General features: G+C 52.7%; 13 protein-coding genes across 13 annotated transcripts in view; 6 read left to right on the top strand and 7 right to left on the bottom strand.

Moving 5' to 3' along the window:
• Window positions 1-597, bottom strand: part of M409DRAFT_66987 (glycoside hydrolase family 76 protein) — a gene marked incomplete at both ends in the record, with an annotated part of 2,066 nt that extends 1,469 nt beyond the window's left edge. Inside the window, 4 exons of the mRNA XM_033817199.1 lie at window positions 63-139; window positions 195-336; window positions 388-409; window positions 469-597. Coding sequence (XP_033667012.1) covers window positions 63-139; window positions 195-336; window positions 388-409; window positions 469-597 — 370 coding nt within the window. The remainder of the gene's footprint in view (window positions 1-62; window positions 140-194; window positions 337-387; window positions 410-468) is intronic.
• Window positions 598-1,846: 1,249 nt separating this feature from the next.
• M409DRAFT_55460 (uncharacterized protein) lies at window positions 1,847-4,510 on the top strand (the record flags this gene model as incomplete). The annotated part of the gene is made up of 4 exons (XM_033813010.1): window positions 1,847-2,081; window positions 2,258-2,343; window positions 2,476-3,732; window positions 3,884-4,510. 4 exons carry the CDS (start codon window positions 1,847-1,849, stop codon window positions 4,508-4,510), a joined length of 2,205 nt encoding a protein of 734 aa, XP_033667011.1.
• A 785-nt stretch (window positions 4,511-5,295) lies between these two features.
• M409DRAFT_55459 (uncharacterized protein) lies at window positions 5,296-5,995 on the top strand (the record flags this gene model as incomplete). The annotated part of the gene is made up of 2 exons (XM_033813009.1): window positions 5,296-5,826; window positions 5,882-5,995. 2 exons carry the CDS (start codon window positions 5,296-5,298, stop codon window positions 5,993-5,995), a joined length of 645 nt encoding a protein of 214 aa, XP_033667010.1.
• A 160-nt stretch (window positions 5,996-6,155) lies between these two features.
• On the bottom strand, window positions 6,156-6,665 carry M409DRAFT_23848 (uncharacterized protein; the record flags this gene model as incomplete). Its single annotated transcript, XM_033806969.1, has 1 exon — window positions 6,156-6,665. The coding sequence occupies one exon, from the start codon at window positions 6,663-6,665 to the stop codon at window positions 6,156-6,158; it is 510 nt and encodes a 169-aa protein (XP_033667009.1).
• Window positions 6,666-7,629: 964 nt separating this feature from the next.
• M409DRAFT_23847 (uncharacterized protein) lies at window positions 7,630-9,659 on the bottom strand (the record flags this gene model as incomplete). Its single annotated transcript, XM_033806968.1, has 4 exons — window positions 7,630-7,803; window positions 7,853-9,405; window positions 9,458-9,571; window positions 9,623-9,659. The coding sequence occupies 4 exons, from the start codon at window positions 9,657-9,659 to the stop codon at window positions 7,630-7,632; spliced, it is 1,878 nt and encodes a 625-aa protein (XP_033667008.1).
• Window positions 9,660-10,329: 670 nt separating this feature from the next.
• Window positions 10,330-10,902, bottom strand: M409DRAFT_23846 (uncharacterized protein; the record flags this gene model as incomplete). The annotated part of the gene is made up of 1 exon (XM_033806967.1): window positions 10,330-10,902. The coding sequence occupies one exon, from the start codon at window positions 10,900-10,902 to the stop codon at window positions 10,330-10,332; it is 573 nt and encodes a 190-aa protein (XP_033667007.1).
• A 1,086-nt stretch (window positions 10,903-11,988) lies between these two features.
• On the top strand, window positions 11,989-12,846 carry M409DRAFT_23845 (uncharacterized protein; the record flags this gene model as incomplete). The annotated part of the gene is made up of 1 exon (XM_033806966.1): window positions 11,989-12,846. The coding sequence occupies one exon, from the start codon at window positions 11,989-11,991 to the stop codon at window positions 12,844-12,846; it is 858 nt and encodes a 285-aa protein (XP_033667006.1).
• A 261-nt stretch (window positions 12,847-13,107) lies between these two features.
• Window positions 13,108-14,019, top strand: M409DRAFT_23844 (uncharacterized protein; the record flags this gene model as incomplete). The annotated part of the gene is made up of 1 exon (XM_033806965.1): window positions 13,108-14,019. The coding sequence occupies one exon, from the start codon at window positions 13,108-13,110 to the stop codon at window positions 14,017-14,019; it is 912 nt and encodes a 303-aa protein (XP_033667005.1).
• A 34-nt stretch (window positions 14,020-14,053) lies between these two features.
• M409DRAFT_23843 (uncharacterized protein) lies at window positions 14,054-14,833 on the bottom strand (the record flags this gene model as incomplete). Its single annotated transcript, XM_033806964.1, has 1 exon — window positions 14,054-14,833. One exon carries the CDS (start codon window positions 14,831-14,833, stop codon window positions 14,054-14,056), a length of 780 nt encoding a protein of 259 aa, XP_033667004.1.
• Window positions 14,834-16,700: 1,867 nt separating this feature from the next.
• Window positions 16,701-18,104, bottom strand: M409DRAFT_66983 (uncharacterized protein; the record flags this gene model as incomplete). The annotated part of the gene is made up of 1 exon (XM_033817198.1): window positions 16,701-18,104. The coding sequence occupies one exon, from the start codon at window positions 18,102-18,104 to the stop codon at window positions 16,701-16,703; it is 1,404 nt and encodes a 467-aa protein (XP_033667003.1).
• Window positions 18,105-18,314: 210 nt separating this feature from the next.
• On the top strand, window positions 18,315-18,673 carry M409DRAFT_23841 (uncharacterized protein; the record flags this gene model as incomplete). The annotated part of the gene is made up of 3 exons (XM_033806963.1): window positions 18,315-18,389; window positions 18,440-18,502; window positions 18,554-18,673. 3 exons carry the CDS (start codon window positions 18,315-18,317, stop codon window positions 18,671-18,673), a joined length of 258 nt encoding a protein of 85 aa, XP_033667002.1.
• A 579-nt stretch (window positions 18,674-19,252) lies between these two features.
• Window positions 19,253-20,164, bottom strand: M409DRAFT_23840 (uncharacterized protein; the record flags this gene model as incomplete). Its single annotated transcript, XM_033806962.1, has 3 exons — window positions 19,253-19,606; window positions 19,655-19,858; window positions 19,913-20,164. 3 exons carry the CDS (start codon window positions 20,162-20,164, stop codon window positions 19,253-19,255), a joined length of 810 nt encoding a protein of 269 aa, XP_033667001.1.
• Window positions 20,165-20,816: 652 nt separating this feature from the next.
• Window positions 20,817-22,525, top strand: M409DRAFT_66981 (uncharacterized protein; the record flags this gene model as incomplete). The annotated part of the gene is made up of 2 exons (XM_033817197.1): window positions 20,817-21,895; window positions 21,946-22,525. The coding sequence occupies 2 exons, from the start codon at window positions 20,817-20,819 to the stop codon at window positions 22,523-22,525; spliced, it is 1,659 nt and encodes a 552-aa protein (XP_033667000.1).
• Between the last annotated feature and the right edge of the window lie 371 nt (window positions 22,526-22,896).

The following is a 22,896-nucleotide window of genomic DNA, read 5'->3' as shown; positions in this document are numbered from 1 at the left end:
GCTTTTTGATATTGCTCCGCCTCTCGACCAAGCAACGCAACAAAACAATCCACAACACTAACCTGACAATCCCCAGAAGGCCTGATCATCATTCCCGAGGGACTTAGACTGGTTTGCAGGCATATAATCGACATCGGCGCTGTAAAAATGTCAATACACCTCGACCGACGCCGGTATCAACAACCATAGCTCACCCAACCTGAAAGAGAAGCGCCTCCGTCACGACATCATTGTAGCTCGTATCGCCAGTGTAGTACCAGTAGTCGATAAGGGATCCGAACATGGCTCCTGCTTCCCACCAGTAGAAGGGGCCTGGAAGAAGACCGGGAATCCCGCCTTTGGATGGAAGTCAACCTAAAGTACAGCATGCAATACACGTCAATTTACCTGTCTTATTGCCATCGTACCACTGTTTTAAGGAAGTCAGCTTCTGATGCCTCTTATCTGCAAACAGGGCCTCTGTATTACCTGCATCATACCATCTGCCGCTGTTCTGGCGGCGCGCTTAATGGATTCGGGGTCATCCAGATTCAAGTCGATGGCCAGCGCCCATCGAGCCACGAAAAGAATACTGGCGAAGAATGTCGTGGACCGCATGGTTGTCGTCTTCCTTGATTAAGTTGAGGAAGAGAGTGATAACAATGAGGTGAAGTCACAGAGCCTACGGGACGAGAGGGATGAACGACTGCAATGTCAGGACGCCAACCTATTGGCGCGAACTCGCGGACAACGTTCTTTCGCACGCGGCGGCCGAAGGATTCCCTGGCACCAAGCATCGCGTCGATCAGAAACGCCGTACGAGGAGAAGTCTCCAATTTCAGGGGTCTTGGCAGCTGACCTGGGGTTAGCGCCGATTTGACATTCAAACAACACCCGCCTTCTTCTCCAACAAGTCTGTTCCAATAACAACGAGATTGGGTACTGTTTGCGATTGTCCGGTCTCTTGAACTGTCCTACTCTCATCTGAATTCGCAAATCCCATCTCCACCTTGTCGTTGAGAGGACGATACGAGTCGAAAGAGAGATCGCCAAGTCTTTGCACTGCCCCAACTTACGTTCTTCTGGTTCTGCGAAGTTCGGAGCCAAGGCGGACTGGCTGTATGCCAAGGAACGGTCGCAACTTGCACAGATCCAATGATCAGAGCCGCCCTGGCCGCCGCGGCTCAAAGGAATGTGCATTAGTACTGACCAGCTCCGGCGGCTTGTAGTCTTGTTCACTTTCTCGTCGTCTCTGTGCGTGCAACAATCGCAGTCGTCATGTATTCCATCCTCGCCGTCGTATTGGCGTTCGTAACGTTCGCGCTGGCTGCGGACCAGGTGCCTGAAGTCGCCAACGCCCTCCTGCGACAACACCGCCCGATCACCACCTTCAAGTCTTGCAGGTCGACAGGCACTGATCAAGCTAATTGCGGGTTTTGTTATAGTCCTGTGAGTACCGCAATGAGGCCAAAAATACCAGGTTTCGTTGTGTGAGGCATGGGCTGACCTTCGGCCATTTTGCTTTTAGACCGGGTCTTTCCTGGGCTGGAATTGCGATTGCGATTCATTTGTGAGTGCCTATCGTGGTCTTGAGTGTAACGAAGATACTAATAAGCAACAGTGCAGCGGGTAGGCCTCACCAGAAACAAGAACTACACCCTCCTCATACCCCTTGTTCCGGAATCTCTCAAGCCGCGCATACCGTCAACAACGACTTGTACTGACTCCGTATGCGCCCGCATAGGACAACGAATGGTTGCTATTACATCTTGCAATCTGATCCGAGCAACTTCGCGCAAGTGACATGCAAACCGTGATCGATCGGTAGCAGCCCAACACCCTCCTGCACCCCTGACGGCCGAATGCCATGACGCCACGACGCAAGCCGTATTCCAGCAGCAATGAGCCGAGGACAACATACAGAGTACAGTCCCAGATTGCAAGAGTCGGAGTGGAGTTGTCAAGGTTGAAGGTTGTGGAACGAATGACGATACTAGCGATTGTTGGCGGGCAATCCATGGCAGCCATTTGCAGCTTGCGGAGACACATTTCTGTCGTCTACCCATCTTGCCGTTATGAGATTCACGAATGCGCACTGAGAGGTGGGAGGTAGAGAGCAAGGGTGTGTACATGTAGTATATACTATACAGCGCCCACTAGCGTGAAGCGCACAGCTGCGCATTACGCGGCAATACTGGATGTGCGCTAGTTCCCCCAAAGATTACTCAGCCGCCCTTCCAACTTCACCTCATCTCGTCGTTGCGACTCCGTCATACAGATATACGCATCTCGCCGCATCTGAGGCGGCTGGCATGTATCGCCACTGGACACAATGAAGAGAAAAGACTACACATCTTTGGCCTGGTATGCTTGCGCCGCGCGCATTCAGGCCGCTCTCTCTGCTTACGTCTTTCGTGAAGTGACAACTGCCGGCGACGAAAGACCCGAGTAAGACCACCCACGAAATAGCATTGACTATTCTGATGGCCGTGCCAGTGCTCGGGGGAACAGCCTTGTCGCTCTTGCGCCGATCGAAGCCGAACATGCGAGTACACCTTCACCCAACAGCGAGGCCCAAAACGAAGGCATGGCGACGAAAGCAGCGACGACAAGAACTCCCTGAAGCGCATCTACCACGGACAGTCAGCATCTGGCGACGAGACCTTATCGCTTGCTGAAAAGGTGGCTACACTCGAGCGAATGGTCATCCAGCTGATGCCAAACAATGATCTCTCGGAATCCTCACCAGTTGTCCACGGCGACCAAGAAGCCTCCGATATCTTTCAACCACCGGTTGTGCCAGAGAGGAACCTCGCGCTGTCATCACAGTTAGCTCTGCTGTCCAATACTCCAGCCAATTCGTCAGTCAAACCACAAGGCCGAGTTGCCATACATTTGCCGGACCCAGTGACACTGTGGTCCCTGATGAAGCAGTCCTTCGAATGCACCGCTATATGCTACTCCCTCCTCGATCCAAGTGAAATGGAAGAATCCATCCGTAAAAGTCTACTCGAACTCGGCTACAGCCACACAAGTCGGGAAGTCATGGTTGATGCGTCTCACCTACCACTTATGGCTGTCTTGATGCACACGCTTGCCATTGGTCAAGCACAGGAAGTCGACGCTGGTAACAACGACAGACCCGGATGGTCTTTCTACTCTCAAGGTTGCCTCCTGGCTCACCGACTTGCGTACTCAGGCGTGCTTGGGCTACCGTTGGTTCAAATCCACATTTTGAGTGCCATTTACCTCATTCTTGTAGAGCTCTTGCGATCAAGTTCACTGGCAATCGTCTCTGCGTATCAATTTGCTACAATGATGAAGCTGAACCATCAAAGCGAATGGCCATCTCAGTTGTCGAGCAAAGAACGGGTCGAACGCAAGCGACTTTGGTGGATCTTGTTCTATCTGGACCGCCGAGTGGCTCAAAAGTGTGGACTTCCTTATCATATCCGAGACGTCGACATTGCCGTTGAGGATTTCGCGACGTCTACGCAAAATAGCGGTAATAAAGGCTCCGAGGCAATCTCTCTCGGGCACGCATCGGATGCCTGGCTCCAAGCTCTCATCAGCTTAGGTCGCTTGTTTGGCTTGGTCTGGGATAGTTTCTTCGCTGCCAGCGCCAAGAAGCTCGACGACTGTGAGGTTGAAGTCATGGACACTCGAGCTGTGAGTTTATTGAAGCGGCTGCCGTCGGAGCTTCAATGGCACTTGGGTACTCTTGAGACTGCACACGCCAACGGTCTGTCGGACGTACGTATATACGACGCCGCACTTTCACATCTTGAACACTTGCTAACATCGGATGCTTCGCTTTCAGGTCGACCTTTTCAGGAGCCTAATGCTCTTCACTGTAAGGATACTACCTTCATTCATCCTGCAAAACTGACACTGATGCTCATAGAATGTGAATCTCTTACGAGCGTTGATCAGGCACAGCCCTTTGCATCCTTCAACGATGGCGACAGTTGAGTCGACACGTCTAAGCTCCCAGCTTGCGGTTGAAGTCATGCACGCCCATCTAGCATTCGTATTGGCCTTCCCTTTCACTCGAATGCTCGGCTATTTCAGCATTGTCGCCCTCGTTGAGTGCATGTACCACATCATTCCGGCTTTGGATGAACCTAGCTGCGAAGACCTGCATTCTTCACTCGAAGCTTCACTGCAGACAGCATACGACATCGTGCAGCGGGTCGCGAAGAGGCACCACGTCGCCCGTCATGCCCTTTCCGCGCTCGAGAGGGTAGGTGTTTTGTCAAAGATCGACCGCGACAGGGCGTCGCCGCTTGAAGAGAGTAAGGCCTGTGGGCTGAAGCCTCAGCAAGGAAACTCAACTCATGGTGGACCTGCTCCGACCAATGGTGCGGCTTTTGATGAGCTTTCGAGCGCGGCACCTGACTGCTCTTCCCTGTTCGCGGACATCCCATATCTTGCCCTATCAGCTACCGAAATGAATCGGACTGTTGACACGACTTGGCCCAATTCGGACGATGACTGGCAAGCGTGGTTCGCTACTCATTCGATTCCATAGACTCCTTGATCAGTCCGACCATTCCAAAGATCTGACAAGTATGCAGCGTCGTCATTGATTGTGGAGCAAGCCTTTGGACTAGCAGATACGCTCCAAAACCTGCATTAATAGACATTCGGGATTCGACACCTTGACCACTCTCGACGGCTCGATTGAGGTTTGTGAGCCTGCTGCAGCGTTCACGGTGATGATCGAGCACTGAGCAATCTTCCATTCGTGATACCGATGGCTGACAGTCCACTGGAAGTCGGTTCAACCAAACGCAGAAGAAGAACAGCTCGTGTCCCGCTTTCATGCTCTGTTCTGGCCGTGATCGACATATCCACGAAACCTTCCCTAGCAACTATGGCCCGAGGCAGGTTAACCAGGCGTACGGCTCACAATGGCGCGAGGGGCTCTCAACATAGCAACAGCGGTGTGCTCACATCCTGTAGCCCTCAGCGCTCCTCGGAAATGTCCCATGAGTCTAGCTGCTTCTGGGGCCTTGCTCGACAGCGTGTGCTGAAGGAAACAATGACGCTTCAGGGGTGGATCAACGAGTCGCTTCCAAGCAAAGCTGTTCTAGCTATTGCTTCTGGAACTGTTTAGCGTGAATGGGAAGTGAATGATTGCTGTCCATGCCAATGACGTACAGCAAGCTTTGACTTCTGGGCATGTGAACATGACGCTAGCCCGATGGGATGCACGGACTCCAAGTGGCCCGTAGCACCTCAAATAAGACTGCTTCCTCGACTTTCTTCCTCGAATTAGCAACCTCGACGACACCCTCGGCGACGAACGCCGCCATGTCGGTCGATACTAAGGCGACTCAAGGCGAATCTGTCCCATTGCGCCCGCTCCTCGAGAAGCTTCCGCAAGAGCTGTACGACTGCATCTACGACCTCACCTTCACCACCCAGCCAGGCATCCGCTACACCAGCAAGCCACCAAAGGGCGCCTCTGAAGAAGGTCGCATTGCTCGTCCTCTCTACATTGCGCCCGACAACGTCGGCCTCCTTCATGTCGACCGCCACAGTCGCGACAAGTTTGCTCGCTCGTATTACGGGGGCGAAGGTGCTGTATTTGTCTACGACGTCACCCGAATACCTGTGAAGTGGCCGGGAATATGGTGGACGTGGGGTCTCTCGCTCAGCACCATGCATAGGTCGCTGATTAAGGATCTTCGCTATGTCTTCGTCGCAATGTGCGAGGTCGAAGATCTGGGGGCAAGCTACAGAGTGTCGGTCATGAACGGGTCCAGACACCTTCGAGATGAGGGGAAGGCGAAGCTTGGTCTAGCGCCTAATGCGACGGTCCAATTCGGAAACGAAGGCGAAGTACGTCTATGCGGTTACGACGTTGACATGCTTCGCAGTGCTAATGGACTGCCAGATCACTGACGACCTCGGAAGCTTCCGATCCTATGCTGTCTTCGGAGTCGAGCAGACTCCTATTCGGGATGGGATCTTGTATTATGACCATAGAATGCATGAATTGCCCCTCTAGCATACTGGTTGGAAGATATCTTGCGGAGGTCAGAGAAGATCGATATTGGGCAAGACAGACCTGAATGGTAGACAGCAACACCCCGATTGGAACAGAAAGGGGTCCCGGGCTTTACAAGACCACGAAAGGCCTGTGCAAATACCAACGAACACTAGATACCTCATACTGAAAACTCCATCGAGCCTTGCATGTGCATTCCATCCTTCACAACCCACTCAGAAGTTCTCCCATCCTTCAACCATCTCAATACACAAAGCCCGCCTTTGCCATTTCTCCCTACCGGCAGCCCATGTGTGCTGAACAAAACCAAGACATCCGCAAGCGAGAACTTCTCATCCACGAAGATGGACAGCTCGTCCACCGTCATCCTGAATTCGGGGAACTGTTGCCACAGCAGCTGGTGGCTCGCTAGAACGTCTGCTAATCCCCGTCTGAGCCCATCGCACTTGGGAAGACCGTCGATGGCACGAATCTCAGAGTCTTGAAGTTTCTCAGAGACGGCGTCGGGGTATGTGTTCTCGAAGATTGGGTGGTTGTAATCGTGATGGTCAAGGGCCGCAAAGAATTGCGTGCAAAGAGACTCGAGCTCTTCTTTCTCGCGAAGGTGTTTGAGACGGATGTATTGATCGATGTCTTTTAGCCCGTACAGAAATGGTCGAGCATTTGCCATAGCCGCTCAGAATATTGGGCTTGAAGGACTTTTGATGTGCGTGAGTGAGGAGCTGAAGTCGACGTGCATGTATTCTGTCAGCCGCAGATCCTTCCACAGCCCTGCTTGTCTCGGCATGTCTTGGCTACATCATACGATGAGGGCGAGCATATGCTGTTCCCATGATCTTTTCAGACGCAGTACTTGCGCCTGTATGCTCACCGCTGCCTATCAACTGCCCTTTGCTTCAAGACCGGGAATTGCAGTAGCAAACCCGAGCTCGCAGCCTGTCGCAGTAGGCCGAGATGATACAACCCCTGACTACAACGCTACAAACACAAAACGGCGAGGCACGAAGCATTGAAATTGAACGACAAGGGCACAAAAGATCTCCACATATGTCCTCGCGACCGATTATTGACATCCTGTCAAGCACAGATTGATTCGGGAAACGCTCAGCCGGATCTACGCCAGATTGGGGCCGAGAGAGTCTCTCATGTTCGATTGTAGTGATGAGAACTCCCAACTGTGGCCAAAATCCGTCTTAACACAGGAATCCTATTACATGATGCTGTAAAAGCATGGATGAGGCGAGATAGAGGGCAAAGGGGGTTCCGAAGTCAGATGCTATTGCTACAGCATTTGGCTCGTTCAATGCCATTCGCCGAGAGAGGACACAATGGCTAGTGCAAAGCAGTCGGCTGTCTTGTGAATTGGACCAACAACCGGACTGGGCCAGTAGTGACCCCACGAAGCGTGATCTCGCAAATGAGCGGCTATTGAGAGAAGGTGAGCCGTTGTGGAGGAAAGTGTGGGATTTCGATCACGAGGCTATGGTAGAGCTAACAAAGGAAGACTTTGCTCAAAATATCAGGGTTGAGAGCTAGCTAACCTGTGATTGAAAATTACCATTATACCAATTCATTCACACCCTGGCATAGCACAGAGGCGTAATATACGGTGAGAGATGCCGTTGCGTTTTTTACTACAGCTTGCCCCTATTCAAGAATTTCACGGGCAAATCTACATGCTTCGATCGTAGGTATTCCGCCACATTCTTCCCAAGAAAATCGTAAGAACTAGAACAGCTCACGCCTCTGTCCAAATGGTCATGCAGTAGGAAGTGCACGGCATACATGTTGGGCAGCTCGAATCGATCCTAGTGAACGGTCAGCCGCAACTCTCAAAGCAATATAAGTTTGACTTACGATCTTTTTCCCGTTGTATTCATCCGCCAATAATTGCTGAATAATCTTCACGGAAAGCAGAGTTCTAAGCCACTCCCACTCATCTCTATGCCGCACCCAGAAGCCCACGTTCGCATTCGACCCCTTATCCCCCGATCTCGCATGCACAATCCATCCAAGCGGACCCTGCACTGTCTGTCCAAAATCTGTCGATGTAACCCCTATAGCCTGGGGCTCACTGGGCTGCTGCGCCGGGTACGTCCTTGTTTCTGGTGGCGGAGGAATCTCAACTTCCTGTCCATTCCACAAATGCACTTTGTGCTGGACATCAGCTTGTGGAAGCAGCGTAACGTAGTACTCGTATATGGGCTTAGGAAAGCCTTGTCGTACGTCCAAATGAATCGTGGCTCCTGGGTACCCCTGCATAATGATGTCGATATTGGGACGGAGGAACTTGTTAGGGGCGATGTCCTTCTCTTCCCGAGCCTGAACAAATACTCGAAAATCTACTGTTGCGGCGTTCTGATTGCTGGCATTCTCGGCAGCCGTGCCATTAAGCGTGAACTCGAATTTCGTAAATTTGTTTGACCAGCCTCGCAACGCATATCGGATCTGAGTTTCGAGCATTCGTGCTTTGTCCGCAGTGTCTAGGCCTGTGAGAAACCAATGAACCTCTGCCTGATAACCTCCTTTTGCTGTCAGGCCCACTTTGGTGGTTGGCGGCGGTAGTTCACCCTTGACGCCTCTCAATGCCACTCTGCCTGTGCCCAATTGCTCAAACCATAGTCCGTCGAGCACAGCTGTGACATCTGAGTTGAAGTACCATGGGCCTTGAATCTCGTACAACAGCTGAGACGAACAAGTTTGTGTACTGACTTCCCCGCCGCCTCCTTTGTTCTTGGTGATAACGACTTGGCCTAATCGTGAGATCTCCGCAATAGGGTATCCGATATCGTGCCAGCCTTTCGACTCCAGAGATTTGAAGCCAGTGAAATTGCCACCACAGACGTAGTTGCTACACTCGATCAAATGCCCTGCAACAAAGGCATTCGCAAGCTCGTTCAATTTGTCTCTGTCCCATCCATGCCACCATGCCGCAGCACCGATTACAGGGCTTGCATCGGACACTCGTCCACATACGACAATGTCAGCACCCTTGGCGAATGCTGCGGCAATACCCAAGCCACCGAGGTAAGCCTGAGCGTAAATCGGTTCAAACTCCCAGTCGTCGAGGACCGCCCCGGTGGAGATATTTTCGAACTTGCTCCTATTCTCTGCGCGAGCCTTTAGTACGGCTGGAAATACCTCGTCGCCGCTGACCCAGGCCACTTTGAGACTCAAGCCTTTCGACTTGATGAGATCAGTCATGACTTTGGCCAATTTCTCGGTATCAGAGGCTCCAGCGTTGACGGCAACCTTAATGCCATGCTTCGCGACATCTGGAAGAGCTGGTTCGACAGCTTCGATGAATGTCGGTTCGTACGCTGCTCCAGCATCCCCAAAGGCGAACGTGTCGCCGGACTTCGGTGTTGAGATGTTCAGACTGGCCTCGAACTTCATTACTCCCCTCGCGGCTACGATGTAGTTTAGTCTGAGTGTCAATGCCCATTGCTCAGGTCTTCGTACTCATGTTGGCCTCTGACATCCAGTCACCTATAATACAGTCCACTCTATCATCGCCACAATTCGCTGCGAACATGGAGACTGCATGGCGTCGATCCGATACCGATCCAGAGGCACCTGCACAAGCCATGAGCAAAGCGATTCCCAAGTACTCGCATAGAAGCTCACCTGCGATCCTCACGGGTCGCGTGGAATCTGCCGCCATGATTGAGTACTCCAGTGGGCTACCCAAACATCGAAGCTCTCTTGACATCAAGGCAATGAGAAGAGTTTCGCAACACTTCCGACTGATGTGTCGGTCTTTGATTGTGATCCTTCATGGAACGCATTGCTCGTCCTCGGTACGAGATGTGCGAGAGTCGGAGAGGTCAAAAGCGGAGAAAGCTTGCCCGAGGGCAGAGGGAATGGGATCGCACGTGATGCTGACTCGGAGAAACATCAACGTGAACGCTATCGTTCTGAATTGAACATGTCGTTGTTTGAGTCGGAGTTTCTACTTCATTCTTTGGCCACACTCACCCCAGCCCTCTTCCACAACTCCTCCAGATGTTCCCATACCTTCTTCGACACTTCCTCGTCCTTCCTATAATCTTTCAGCAGCTCACTTGCGCTTGACGTTCCATCAAGATCGATACTTAAACTGCCTCGCTCAAATTCCTGCCCAAAGCAACAGATCCCTAGCGTCCGCTCTCCAGATTCTTGCGGCGTGATAGCCTTGAAGCTGAACAAGGCTGTGACAAAAAACATGGTCACGCTCATGAGCATCGACATATTGGGAATCCTTGACCTCATTCCTGTGCTCACCGTCCCGGGGAAGTAATGGACGAAGCACATTGTGGTATTACGTGACGCAAGTACATCGAAGGACAAGGTCATCATCGAGGTAAAATGACCACGAAGTTCATGACGCTGTAATTCTCCTTCAGCTCCATATCTTCGAGGAAAAGCTTGTCTTCCTTTGCGCCGCCGAGGATTGACACCACCCGGGCGTTCGTTGATAACGTCGAGAGGTGGATCAGTCTTTCTGCCAGGCGAACTCTTCCGTATACGCCGAGTGTCATCGCTTCATCGAGACCTTCTTTATTGAACCTTCTCGGCCCAAGAGGTGCGTATCCTTGCGACATGCAAAGTAAGCTAATGCTGTTTGTTGGTGTTCTCTGCTTGATGGTCTCGCAAATTCGATCGACTTCGGAGATCAGGCTGAGCTCGGCTTCGAGGAAAGAGATTTCGGCATCTTGGTTGAGTTGACGAAGAGCTTCGAGCTCAGGAGCGAATCTCTGTCGATTTCGACCGACTAATATTGCCTTTGGTTTGGAAATGTATCTCAGAAAGGCTTTGAGAGTCTCTAACCCGATGCCGTGCGTAGCCCCGGTGAAGACTGCTGTGATGGATTCATGAATCTCATGCAGTTGCCCATTAGAGGCGACGATTTGCTGAACAGTGGTCATTTTGCTCTGTTGGCGGAATCTGTACTCTCCTCGTATCGACTTACTTGGTAAATTGTCTCCTGCTTTATATTACAGATGTTGATGGGGAGCTGTGTCTCTTGAAGCAAGCGGAGAGTGGTTTGGGTGCCGCTTCCGCTTTCCATCACATTTCAGCGAGAAGATTGCGACGCTTTTGCAAACAGCAGCCAATGGTTCGCGCCAATTTATATCAGAGCCATACCAAGGGATGCTGTTGGGGGTCACGATGCGTAATCCATATCGAGATTGGGGGTCAAATTTGAGTAAGTACTCGTCGCCAAAACAGGAATACGATCGCATTCGCCATTGCGACTTGCGAAAATGTGTGCATTTTCAATTCAGACTGTGAGACATTTACACCGTCGTCGCAGTCGCTTTGTCTGCTGCCTCTATAGAGGATTATTAGTTAGGGAGGTTCAAAGCACGGAAGGATGGCGAACAAATCTGACATGGAGTTCTTGAACCCTCAATCGCTATGGATCAGGTCAGAATCACGAGGCAACGCGTATAGATCAGCAATCCGCAGCATCGGTCAAGTCAACATTGAGCATCGGGGCGTCGGCGACAACTACAGAAGCGAACTTACCGAGCAAGATGCAAGGCACGAAGCTCGACTCGTCCACTCACTCAATCGAAATACTGTCTGACATCTCGTCCAGTCTTTCATGTCAATCTGAGAGACCGTTGCGGTAGGCCTCTCGGAAGGTTGACTACACGCCGTTGTTGTGGCGTATTGACACTCAAGGTTAAATGTAATCATCGCGACAAGGCTGTGACTGGTATGGTTGATTCGCCTGATATGCTGGAATATACGCCACACACAGCCCAAATATCTTAGCTGATGAACCCAAATAGTGATTAGTCAGGGCATGAAGGCCTCTCGCGACGCAACCTAAATTAGTCCTGGTGAACGTCGAACCATGCAGGATTAACTTTTCGGCATACGTTCCGCAACAGGGTTGAGGGTAGTTCACCTGATCGTCCTCGAGCTCCCAGAGTACTTCTAGTCCGAACCTCCCGCTGGACTCTGCCGTCCCTCATACCGCCTTCCAGAAACTGCTGTGAAAGATGTCGTCCAATTCGAAGAAATCCGTCCTCATCACCGGCTGCTCGGATGGTGGTCTTGGCGCAGCCTTAGCCGTGGCCTTCCACGAGGCCGGTCTGCACGTCTACGCCACAGCTCGCAATCCCGATAAGATGAAGAACCTCCAGGCCAAAGGCATCGAAACGTTGACGCTCGATCTCATGGACGACTCGTCAATCACAGCAGCCGTGAAGAAGATTTCACGCCTCGACATTCTGGTGAATAACGCCGGAGCCACCTACATGATACCTTTCTCCGACGCTTCCATAAAGGAAGCCAAGAATCTCTTCGATCTCAACGTATGGTCCTACGTCGCGGTGACACAAGCTTTCCTGCCTTTGCTCGTAGAGTCCAAGGGCACGATTTTAAATAACACCTCTGTCGCCGGTGCCGTCGTGGTGCCATTCCAGTCGATCTACAACGCCTCAAAAGCAGCGATTTCGATGATCTCCGCCCATCAGCGAGTAGAGCTCGCAGCGTTCGGCGTCAAGGTCGTCGATCTGAAGACCGGAGCAGTGAAATCCAACATCTTCCAGAACATGGACAACGACAAGGACCGCGGAACGAAGGTCGCTAAAGGATCGTTGTATGAGCCGGCCCGAGAGGATGTCGAGACGGTGCTCAGGGGCGATAAAGTCGCAGGCGCTGCTGTTCTGGCAAGCAAGTGGGCAGAGGGCGTTGTTTCGCAGGTCCTGAAAACTTCGCCGCCTCACAATGTTTGGGCTGGGGCGACGGCGTTGCTCTGTCGCTTCCTTGCCATGCTTCCAACCTGGCTTAGCGATGCCCTGACGAAGAATGCGTTCGGCGTGGATAAAGTCGAGAAGACGCTTTCGAAATCTTAAGAGCTGGCCCTCGAGACGATATGGTCGGGTAAAATAACATGCGTTAAAGCCGAGACATGCGTTAGCTGCAGTGAATACGGCTTTGCGACCTTCGGGCGTAATCGGGTTGTACTTCTTCGTTGTACTTGAACAAGAGATGCTATACCATATCATCGGAACATCTCGGCTTTGCGGTGTGTAGATGCTCGTATAATAAAGCACCCACCTGCCAAGACATTTCTCTGCCTTGTCTGTGTTACCGTGAGCCATCTCAGTCGCAACATGTACCAAGCCCAAATCACAGGCTGGGGCTCAAACCCGACCGCCACGCTCGTCCCAGACCTCCCTACCCCAAACCCAGAAGAAATCCGGATTAAAGTCACAGCGGTAGGCATCCACCGCATCGTCCGTGCCCGAGCAGCAGGAAAACACTACTCCTCCGCACCCTTACCGCACATTCCCGGAGTCGACGGCGTAGGGACGACAGACGACGGCAAGGAAGTATACTTCTTCAGCTTCGAGAAGGGCGTCCTGGCGGAGTACGTGAATCTACCAAGGAGAAAGGTGTTTCCTTTGCCTGAGGGGGCGGATCCGGTGCAAGTTGCGGGAGGTATGAATGCGGCGTTGTCGAGTTGGATGGCGTTGAAGTATCGAACCTCAAATCTCCCTGCCGCTTTCGCCGTCTTGATCCTAGGGGCTACGTCTGCGAGTGGGCGGGCTGCGATTGCCATAGCGAGGCACTTTGGAGCGAAGACGGTCATTGGCGTGGCGAGAGACCAGGCGGCCCTAGATATTCTCGGACTCGGCACGACGATTGTGCTCTCTGAGGAGGCGGAGGAGACCGACTTCAGTGGACTGGACGATGTGGATCTCGTGCTCGACTACGTCTACGGCCCGGTGACTAAGCATTTGCTTGCTTCGCTGAAAGCACCAAAACCAGTCCTATACGTCCACATTGGGGCGTTGTCGACGCCGGCGATTGATCTTCCTGGGTCGATTCTCCGGTCGAAGGATATTACCATTCGGGGATCTGGGCTGGGTTCTTGGAGCGTAGAACAGTGTGCTGCAGAGATGCCTGAGCTTCTGAAAGTGTTGCTTGATATACCACCTCTGCCGACTAGAGTTATTGCGCTGCGCGATATTGAAAAGGGTTGGGATTATCAGGGGAAGGAGAGGTTGGTAGTTGTGCCGTAGTCTATGCAAGTGTCAGAGCTGCATTCAATTAGACTCACAACCACTTCTCGATCGACTCAATCGTCGCTTTCGCAACAGCTTCCGCCTCCTGAATGAAAGCACAATGACCTCCCTCAATCTCCTTAACATCCCATTCGACTCCACTTCCCTTTACTAATACTGGTTGTGCCTCAGGCGGAAAGACTTTGTCCTCCTTGGTCAAAAGATAAACTCTCCTGCCGTCCAATTCCGGATCACTCCACAGCGGGTCCTTGATAGGTGTCTCGAAACATGCAATCGCTTGTGGTAGGTGACCTTCACCCAAAGTCTTCTGCAAAGAGGCATCCGAGACATCGTGGTAAAGCGTGTCGATCGCCGGATCGAAGACTAGAAACCCAGGTTGTGGGAAGTCGGGCTTGCAGAATGGCGGCATAGGGCTGCCCAACAGGGCGAATTGGCTTGTTCCCTCCTGTGGGAAGCAGGTGGCGATGTAGACCAGGCCAAGAACGCCGCCTTTCAGTCCTTTGCTTTCGCGGGATTTCTTCGACAGGTGTTTCGATGCGCCACTGCAGGATGTTGCGCCGAATGAATGGGCGAAGACCACAACATCCTTGCCAGATTCGATTAGCGGGAGAAGGTACTTGTCTAGAAGATTTAGACCTTCTCGCTCAGCGGTGTAGGTACTTGGGTCATCTGGCGGGTTCGTAGAGAGCAGTGTCGCTCGAGAGATGGGATAGCCAGCCTTTTCGAGGTATGGTGCAAGCCAGTCATAGCAGGCAGGGGTAGTGAAAGCGCCAGGGATGAGGAGGATCGTTGGGAGCTCTTTGGATGCCATTCTGTGTTATAAGCAGTCCAAGGTGATGGTTTGGAGGGGACAGGTGGAATAGCAATGCAAGTTTTGTCCTCTGACACTCCCTTTAAACAATTCATGCGTCGTAGGTGGGACTTTTTCATTGACCCACCTCACTGAGTGCGGCTGAAGGAGCGAGCTGAAGACACGGGCTCCCCATGCTAATCTGGCATAGGGTTGCATACGCTCGGTATAGGTCCACGATAGTTGTAGCCCTTATAAGCATGTGGTACAAATACACGGGTAGATTTGCCATTGTTGTAAGCATTGCCAAATTCACCAAGACCAGCGCCGTGCGAGCTTTCCCTTTCGAGCTGTTGACCGTCATAGTGGAAGGCGCTAGCACCGCAAGCGAGGTGGAACCAAGTCGTAAGACGTATGAATCAATCGAAAGAGATGTTTTTGGGATGTGGTCGTTGATATCATGCAGGATTGTGAAGCGAGTTTCTTGCAATGACTGTGGTGTTGCCCTGTGCCTGGACCCCTAAAAAGGATTCGTAAAGGGAGCCTTAAAGAGCCCAGCACCCATGTTTGGAGTCCACACTGCAGCTCGAAAATCCATGCGCATCTTGGCCTCAACAGCATCATTCACGCTGTTGCTTAGCAGTATCAAGCCTGCCTGGAGCATTCAGAGCGGCCGAGCAGACGCGTGGTCTACGTTTCCCAATTCCCTCAGGAACGAAGCAATTGGCGACGACGCGGTTGTCCAGATATCATTCGCTGCGTCTTCCTGCACAAGATTTGCTTCGCAGCTGCTCAGCTGTGAATCGTTGACGCGTACTTTCTTCGCCCCCCTTGCACTTGTCTGTGGAAAATTTTCTTGCTGCGTGAGAGTCAAGATTTCCCCTAAACGTCGCTTTCGTTGCGCGATTGGTAGCGGCTGTCCGTCCTCCAAGGCCTTGCAAACCGGATCCTCCACCTCCGGTCTTTGTTCGATTTCAGCACCCTGGACTGAATTGGTGTCGCGGATGAGGTTGGCGTCATGGTCCTGAGCGCCGATGAGAAACGATATCGACATTCGATCGCGACGACTTGTCTTCTCGAGTTGCGGAGGTACATGCGCTCGTGGAGGTGGAGGCGGCTGCAGAGCAAGTGCCGAAGAAGGGTAGACATATTGGCCGCCGCCTGCTGAAACGTGTTGGGCCTGTTCTAGCCCCTGTGATCCAGCTTGCGCCGAATGCTGGAGCGGAGCCATGAGGTCGATCTTCGGGGAAGAATACCAGCCACGCTGTCGCGGCTGTGGCCCCATACGTTTCGAATGATAAAGTAGCGAAGCATGCAGTTCAGGCCCAATGTAAGAAAGGTAGGATGGCGGAGGAACATGCGGTTCGTAATATCTTGGGCAGAGCGGAATCTGCGTGAGTTGGGCCCAGTTGTGGTCACGATGCTCTTTAGCCTCCTGTTGCAGTGGGACATTGATTCGTCGTGTGGAAGCGTGTGGGGGTATATTCGTTCGCGCGTGAGAGTGGGCGATGTTGCCCCGTGCCGCCTCATTCCTGTGGTGCTCGTCGATTTGGGGTCCAGCTCTTTGAGCGTTTGCAGGTTGCCGCAGCGCCAAGCTCGGTGAGTTCATTGGAGAATCCAGTCGTAATGGGTGTTGTGCTCTCGGCTGTGCAAACGTCCCAGGTCGTTGGTCAGCGTCCGTAGTAGCAGCAGACGCCCAAGCCTCGCGCTTCTTGCATGGTCCGGCCCCTCTGCGGGCTGCATTGACGGGTTTGCCGCTCACGCCCGAAGACATGCTGAACGTAAGGGGTCTATCGGTCGAAAATGGGAGTGGAAATATATGCCAGAGCTGACGTGGGTGGCCGTATTTACAGGCCGCGATACCTGGGCAAGATGTCGATGTCCCTCATCAGACCATCACCCGCCGCAACCCACTCGTGCCACCCAGCACCCTCCTGCCAGTGACAGCATCTCTTCCAGCACCGCTTTCCCACTTCCCAGCACGACTGCCGCCACCTTCTTCAGCCCATCCTTTCGCGCCTTCTTCGTCTCCAGATCCCTCCATGAAAGCTTCTTGGCGTGGATGCGTGCCGTCAACCCACTTATAGATGCAAGTGTAGCAGTACACATAACCTGTCTGAGCTGCTGTAGCGATCTGGATTTGACCTTGGCAGATAGGGCAGACCGAAGTTGTGTTCTCTGAGTCGGGCGCTGAGTACGCGGGTGCAGAGACGGTCAAGATGGGAAGGAGACCGGTTGACGAGATCGGCGGACCATCGACGCCAGAGTCCCGGCGGCTAGGGCCTTGGTCTTTCTCAGACTTGTCTTCGAATTTGACAGTAGGAGCAGTCGCGGAAGGAAGACCAGAGATCGTTGGTGGAGGCAGTTCCAATCCTTCGTTTGCCTTCCTCGACAGCTGTCGTGCGAAGTCTGAGTTGTGCCACCACTCCAGGAACTTCAATGCAAAGATCGATGTGGGTAGTGCAAGCTTCAGTCCAGACTGCAGCCATGGGAGGACCAATCTCACGAATGTCCGCGGATTGAAGATCGAATTGCCTTGACCTGGTCTCGCTGCAGGTCCAGAAGCAGCACTAACACCTTGTTCAGCCAGCGCAATAGCCCTGCTATCCGCTTCATTCAATCTCCTGATCCTCGTCCCAATCATCCACAGGAACGGCGAATGGTATTTGCTCCCGTCAAACAGATACGCCATATTCCACGCCAGCATCGAGAAATAATACGCGGCATTCACACTCGGATAGGCATTCCTCAAGAACCACTTATACACCCACAGGAACTTCTGCTTGACGTTCCCATCAGCCGGATATCTCTCGCGATCCCGGTACGCAGGTCCAAGCATATTCACCCCAGCCGCGTGGATATCATACGACTCGTCCAGTTTCCTCTTCAAATACGGTAAAGCCACCATAACGGCCAGGTTCTTCCAGACGTCACTATTCCTCAACTTCAACGTCTCCCTCACCTCATTCGCCGCGCCCAATCGCGCACGCGTAGCATCTCCGCCTTTAATGCGCAGTACGCGCTCTCGTTTGAGGCCATAGAAGTTCTCTGTGAAGCCACCGCCGTAGGTTCGTAGGTAGTATCGTTCTACTGCGAGGGAAAGGAGAGTGTATAGTTCGTCGAAGTTGTTCAGTAGTCGGAGAAGGTATCGCGGGCTGCGATGCGTTGCGACGGCGAGAAGGTAGCGGATGGAGGGAGGGATGAGGGCGTTGAGTTCGTGTTCGGAGAGGATCTCGAAGAGGGAGGGCTTTTGGTTGTCTTGGTTGTTTTGGAGGGCGGTCATGAACTCCATTTTGATGTTGTGTTGTTATAGGAGCTGCGCCCTCTCTTGATGGCTTGTTATTGCGGTACTATGGCTTTGTATTAGTGATGGTATAGAAGAGAGGTCGAGACGAGATCCATGTGAATGTTCGTTCGGGCCGAGGCCCGCTGGACACGAAACTCTGTCGCGCGACACGTCCACCACCTACATACTGAACCACGACAAATCAAGGAATGCAACATGGCGACGAATGGCGCAGGAGACAAGGAATACTTCGAGCAGCAGCGCCAATTGCTCATCAACGACGTGGCAGCCGTGAGCCTGGTTCAAAACACCCCCTTCAAGCCGAGCTGATATCGTGGCAGAGCCTCGAAAACGTCCTTCAGAACATCAACAAGCTGAACCGAAGTCTTGAGGGCGTAATAGCGGTATGTAGAGTAGCAGGTATGCTTCATGGCTCTGGCTGATGAGCTGGATAGGTCGGCAACGAGTTCGGACAAGTCGAAGGCTTGTGGTCGCAAATCGAGAACATCATGGCAAAAGAGCCAGAAAAGGAGGAGAACAAGGACGCGAAGGAGGGCGCAGCTGAGGGACAGTGATGTACTGAACTGAATGGTTCTATACGATGGCGTTAAAAGGAAGAAGAGCAATGATACCCATGAGAGGAAGGAATCAGGAAACATGTCATGAACACAACAAAATTGTTTCTCATCGACCGGATCGTGTGAAAGATTACTACAAGATGTCCTTATCATGAATCCAACCACGCAGACACGCGGTTCTGGAGCGTCCAGCGCAAGTCTCGAAGAATCTCCGGCCGTCATCAAAAGAAGCAAAGCCCTCATCCCAAACGCCGTTTCGCCCAAGAAATGCTCGTGTATCATGCGTGGACCATCCATAACCTTCGATACTGTTTACCTCATATCCATTGGGCTTCCCAATCATTTCTGCTTTTCGGTCACCACTACCTTCATCGCCGTACGCCACCCCACAGGAGATTTCGCATCTCCCGTAAGAAGAAGCGCATCGTGCCCATCTGCTGTATGAACGTGGGTGGAGACGGCGGCGGCAGTCTTCGCCCAATCTTCTGCACTTGACGGTGCTTTTCGTCACCTGCAAAAGAGAAACACGCTTGTCAATACAACAGAACACAACAATAAAAGTCAATCCTCTCTGACTTAGAGGATCTTGCATTTACTGCGCTTCTGCCGCTTGACGGGCATGCTCCCTCCTGCAGGACTACTCCTGCTGCCAGGTGCACGAAGTTCTTCTGCCTGTTGATCCTGGCCGCGGACGGTCATGTCGATCGCGGTGTCGAAGATCTCGTGGACACCGGCCATCTCCTTGGAGGAACACTCCATATATAATGCGCCCATCTTTTGCGCCACGGCTTTGCCTTGCTGTTGGGTGACGGGAGTGAGCCCTTGGGTCTTGAGCAGCTCGATGCATGTGCGCTTGTGTCGAAGATCGGACTTCAGGCCGCAGAGTATCATGGGTGTTGTTGGGCAGAAGTGGAGGACTTCAGGGTACCACTGTTCGGTGTTAGTAAGAGAAGCCGTCAGGGGTGAAAGGCGACGTACCTTGTCCAGAACATTCTCAAGGGAATTAGGGCAGTCAATCGCAAAGCATACGAAGAGCAGATCTGTCTCTGGATATGACAGCGGCCTCAATCTGTCATACTCTTCTTGTCCTGCAGTATCCCAAAGGGCCAGCTCGACACCTTTTCCCGATGGCTTGTGCTCGACAGTAGTGATGTAGTTCTCGAAAACCGTAGGTACGTATTTCTGAAGATTTATTAGTCTCTGCGCCTCAAGTATCATGTATCATCCCTCCCTCACCTCTGGAAAGTATCCTTGCGAGTAGCTGATTAACAAGCAAGTCTTCCCGCACCCTCCATCGCCGACGACGACGAACTTCTTGCTATACTCGGGCGGCGCCGTGATGTTGGTTCTCGCAGTGCTTGTCGTATTCACAGTGCCGTCGCTACCTCTCGTAGACCTTCGATAGCTGTCGCCGCGTGTGAGAAAGGACTTGCTGCTGTTCTTGCGCCGGAGGTTGTCGACGTTCGGGTTGACGGCGTGGATGGACATGGTGGCGCCGCTCTGGAACAGAATGTTGTTGTGTACTGTACGCGTGCTCTGGAATGGATGATTTAGTAGCGTTGGTTGCTCGGGGGGAGGAATGTCAAAGTGTGGGAGCGTGACGGTGACGGTGGTCGAGGTGTCGAGAGGACCGGGCGGCTGTTTCTAAAAGTAAACAGGCGGTTGCTGTGGTGATGGGCTTGGCGTCTCCGTCACATCTCGTGTCTGGGCGATGTTCATGACACGATCATCCCTGAAGATGAGGAGAGCGTGCGCCTAGTTCCACGAGCCTATTCCCAAGTGCCGTGGTTGTCTTCGTCCTGTTCCCGGTTTGCGTGCTGTCCAAGTCTCATGTGAAGACGAGCGCGTCGGCGGGAGCTCGTGATTGGCGGAGCGGCCAAGAGACGCTAGCACCCAATCTTTGACTTTGAACCTCACGTCCATGTGTGCTTCCGTCGTCCGCACCTCGTCCGGCTGTGTGAATGTTCGAAACAACCCCATATTGATGGAGCTGCGGAAGGTCAATCGCCAATCTTGCTCCTGACACGAGATCCGCATGTCGCTGTAGCCGCCGATACGTGTCTTCCGGCTTATCTCACCGACGGCCTGAATCGCACCTCCAGCAGATGTCCCACCTCGGCTTCCGCAACGCTCGCTCTCTATGACCAACAGGCTCAGTTCTCGATACCAGGCCCATCTGCGCACTCCATCGCCGGATCCTGACGCGGGCCTGCGAGGACTCAGTCATTATGAGCGCCGCTTGCCAAAGTGGCGGTATCGACTGCGAAGATGGCTGATTCCTGTTGTGCGATCCGAGACTCCCCATCTGGCTCGCATGCAGACTGCGCTACGGTCTCCTGTTCTGGACTCCTACTTTGCCATCACTGCGAATTTGGGAACGCATACCTTCTTCATGACGGCGTTGCCAATCTGCTTTTGGTGTGGATATCCTGACCTGGGGATCGCTCTAGTGCATATGCTGGCTGCTGGTGTATATTTCAGTGGCTTTGCAAAGGATCTCGTATGTCTTCCAAGACCGCTGTCACCTCCGTTGCAGCGTATCACAATGTCTGGCTCGGCTGCATTGGAGTATGGCTTTCCTTCAACGCACACTACAAACGCGGTCTCTGTGGCCGTCTTCTGCCTATACAACCTCTGGGCCGGCCGGGACGAGTACGCACCGCTCACTTTCAACCTCTTGGTAGTCGCATGTCTGTGCTACGCCACATCTATCAGCATTGGGCGCATGTACTGCGGTATGCATGGCTTCTTCGACGTCATTTTTGGAGCAGCCTTGGGAGCTCTCATTACCGGTCTGCGAGTGGCATACGGTTTGGCCCTCGACACATGGATAATAGGAGATGGCTGGATACGTCCCACCGTTGTCGTGGCCATCTTGGCTCTGGCAGTTCGTTTCCACCCTGAACCAGCTGATAACTGCCCTTGCTTCGACGACAGCGTCGCTTTCATTGGAGTCGTCATGGGCTGCTCACTTGGGACGTGGCACTACGCAAAAGTCTTGACTGGAGCACACCCGCCGACAGATGGTCTTGCCACAATGTACGACTATTCGAATCTTGATCCTCTCAAGTCTGCTGGGAGGTTGGTCGGAGGTATCGTCGTGGTATTCATATGGCGGGCAGTGATGAAGCCATTGCTACTAAGCTTCCTGCCTCCTGTCTTCCGCTTCATCAGTCACTACGGATTGAACATACCTCGACGCTACTTTCTCCAGTCAAGGTGCGATGACTGAGGTACTTGAGTTTTTGGAAGTAGCTAACATTTCGCAGGGACTACAACACTGTGCCACCGTTGAGAAGAGATGACAAAGTTCTGCCTACCGCATCCGAGATCCCAGCAATGCTCTCTTCGATACGCCGGCGAAAGCGGACTATTTCAGTGGGACCACAATCCGAAGCCGATGCACGAGAGCTCATTGCATCTCGCCAGCAGCTTCGACGAGAAGAAAAGGCAGCAGGCGGGCCAAAGCCAAAGTCTTCATCCTCATCTCTGAAAGCACCCACAACACCTTCCATCGCCGAAGTACAGAACCCCATGACTCCGGACGAATCACCAGAGTCGGCGTCATACATGATACCGGAGCCGAACGCATCGAACATATCAACATCATCGCTGCAAGTCAATGCCCCGGGCAGAGAACTCTTGACGCCACCGGCGAGTGAGAACGGAAATCTCAGTGATAGTGGCAAGGAAGACGAAAAGAACGATCAGAAGATGTTCTCGACGCTGGAGAAGCCCCGAATCAGGTACGATGTCGAAGTCATCACGAAGCTAGTCGTATATGCGGGCATAGCATGGCTAGCCGTGGAAGGCAACCCTCTTCTTTTTGCAAAGCTTGGGATATCATGAGGTGTACAATTCTGAGGACCGAAGCAGCGGCGCTGGGGCGTTCGTCAGTGAACCATGTTGCGTGAACATAGACAGCTTCGGTTTACTCAAGTACATAACAATTCGTCTATTTTGGCTTGCCATGAAGTCTCTACTCACTTGTCTTATAACGAACCGCAATCACGTGCCTGCACGTCCCGGCATATCTTCGGCTTCGGCATCTGGCCGCTGCGCGATTCAGGACAAGAACGCGTCCAAGTTGGTGGTGAAACAAAGTCCAGGAACAACATCTCCATTACCCACCGCCAACTCGAACTGCCACAACGACGATTAATCCTTCCCTACCTTCATTCCGGACCCTCTGGAACTTGGACCTTTCGACCTTACACCGA

This window comes from Zasmidium cellare (genome assembly GCF_010093935.1).
Source record: "Zasmidium cellare ATCC 36951 unplaced genomic scaffold M409scaffold_20, whole genome shotgun sequence".
NCBI classification, from domain to species: domain Eukaryota; kingdom Fungi; phylum Ascomycota; class Dothideomycetes; order Mycosphaerellales; family Mycosphaerellaceae; genus Zasmidium; species Zasmidium cellare.
Note: the sequence above shows the minus strand (reverse complement) of the source record. Positions and strands in the feature narration are given on the sequence as shown.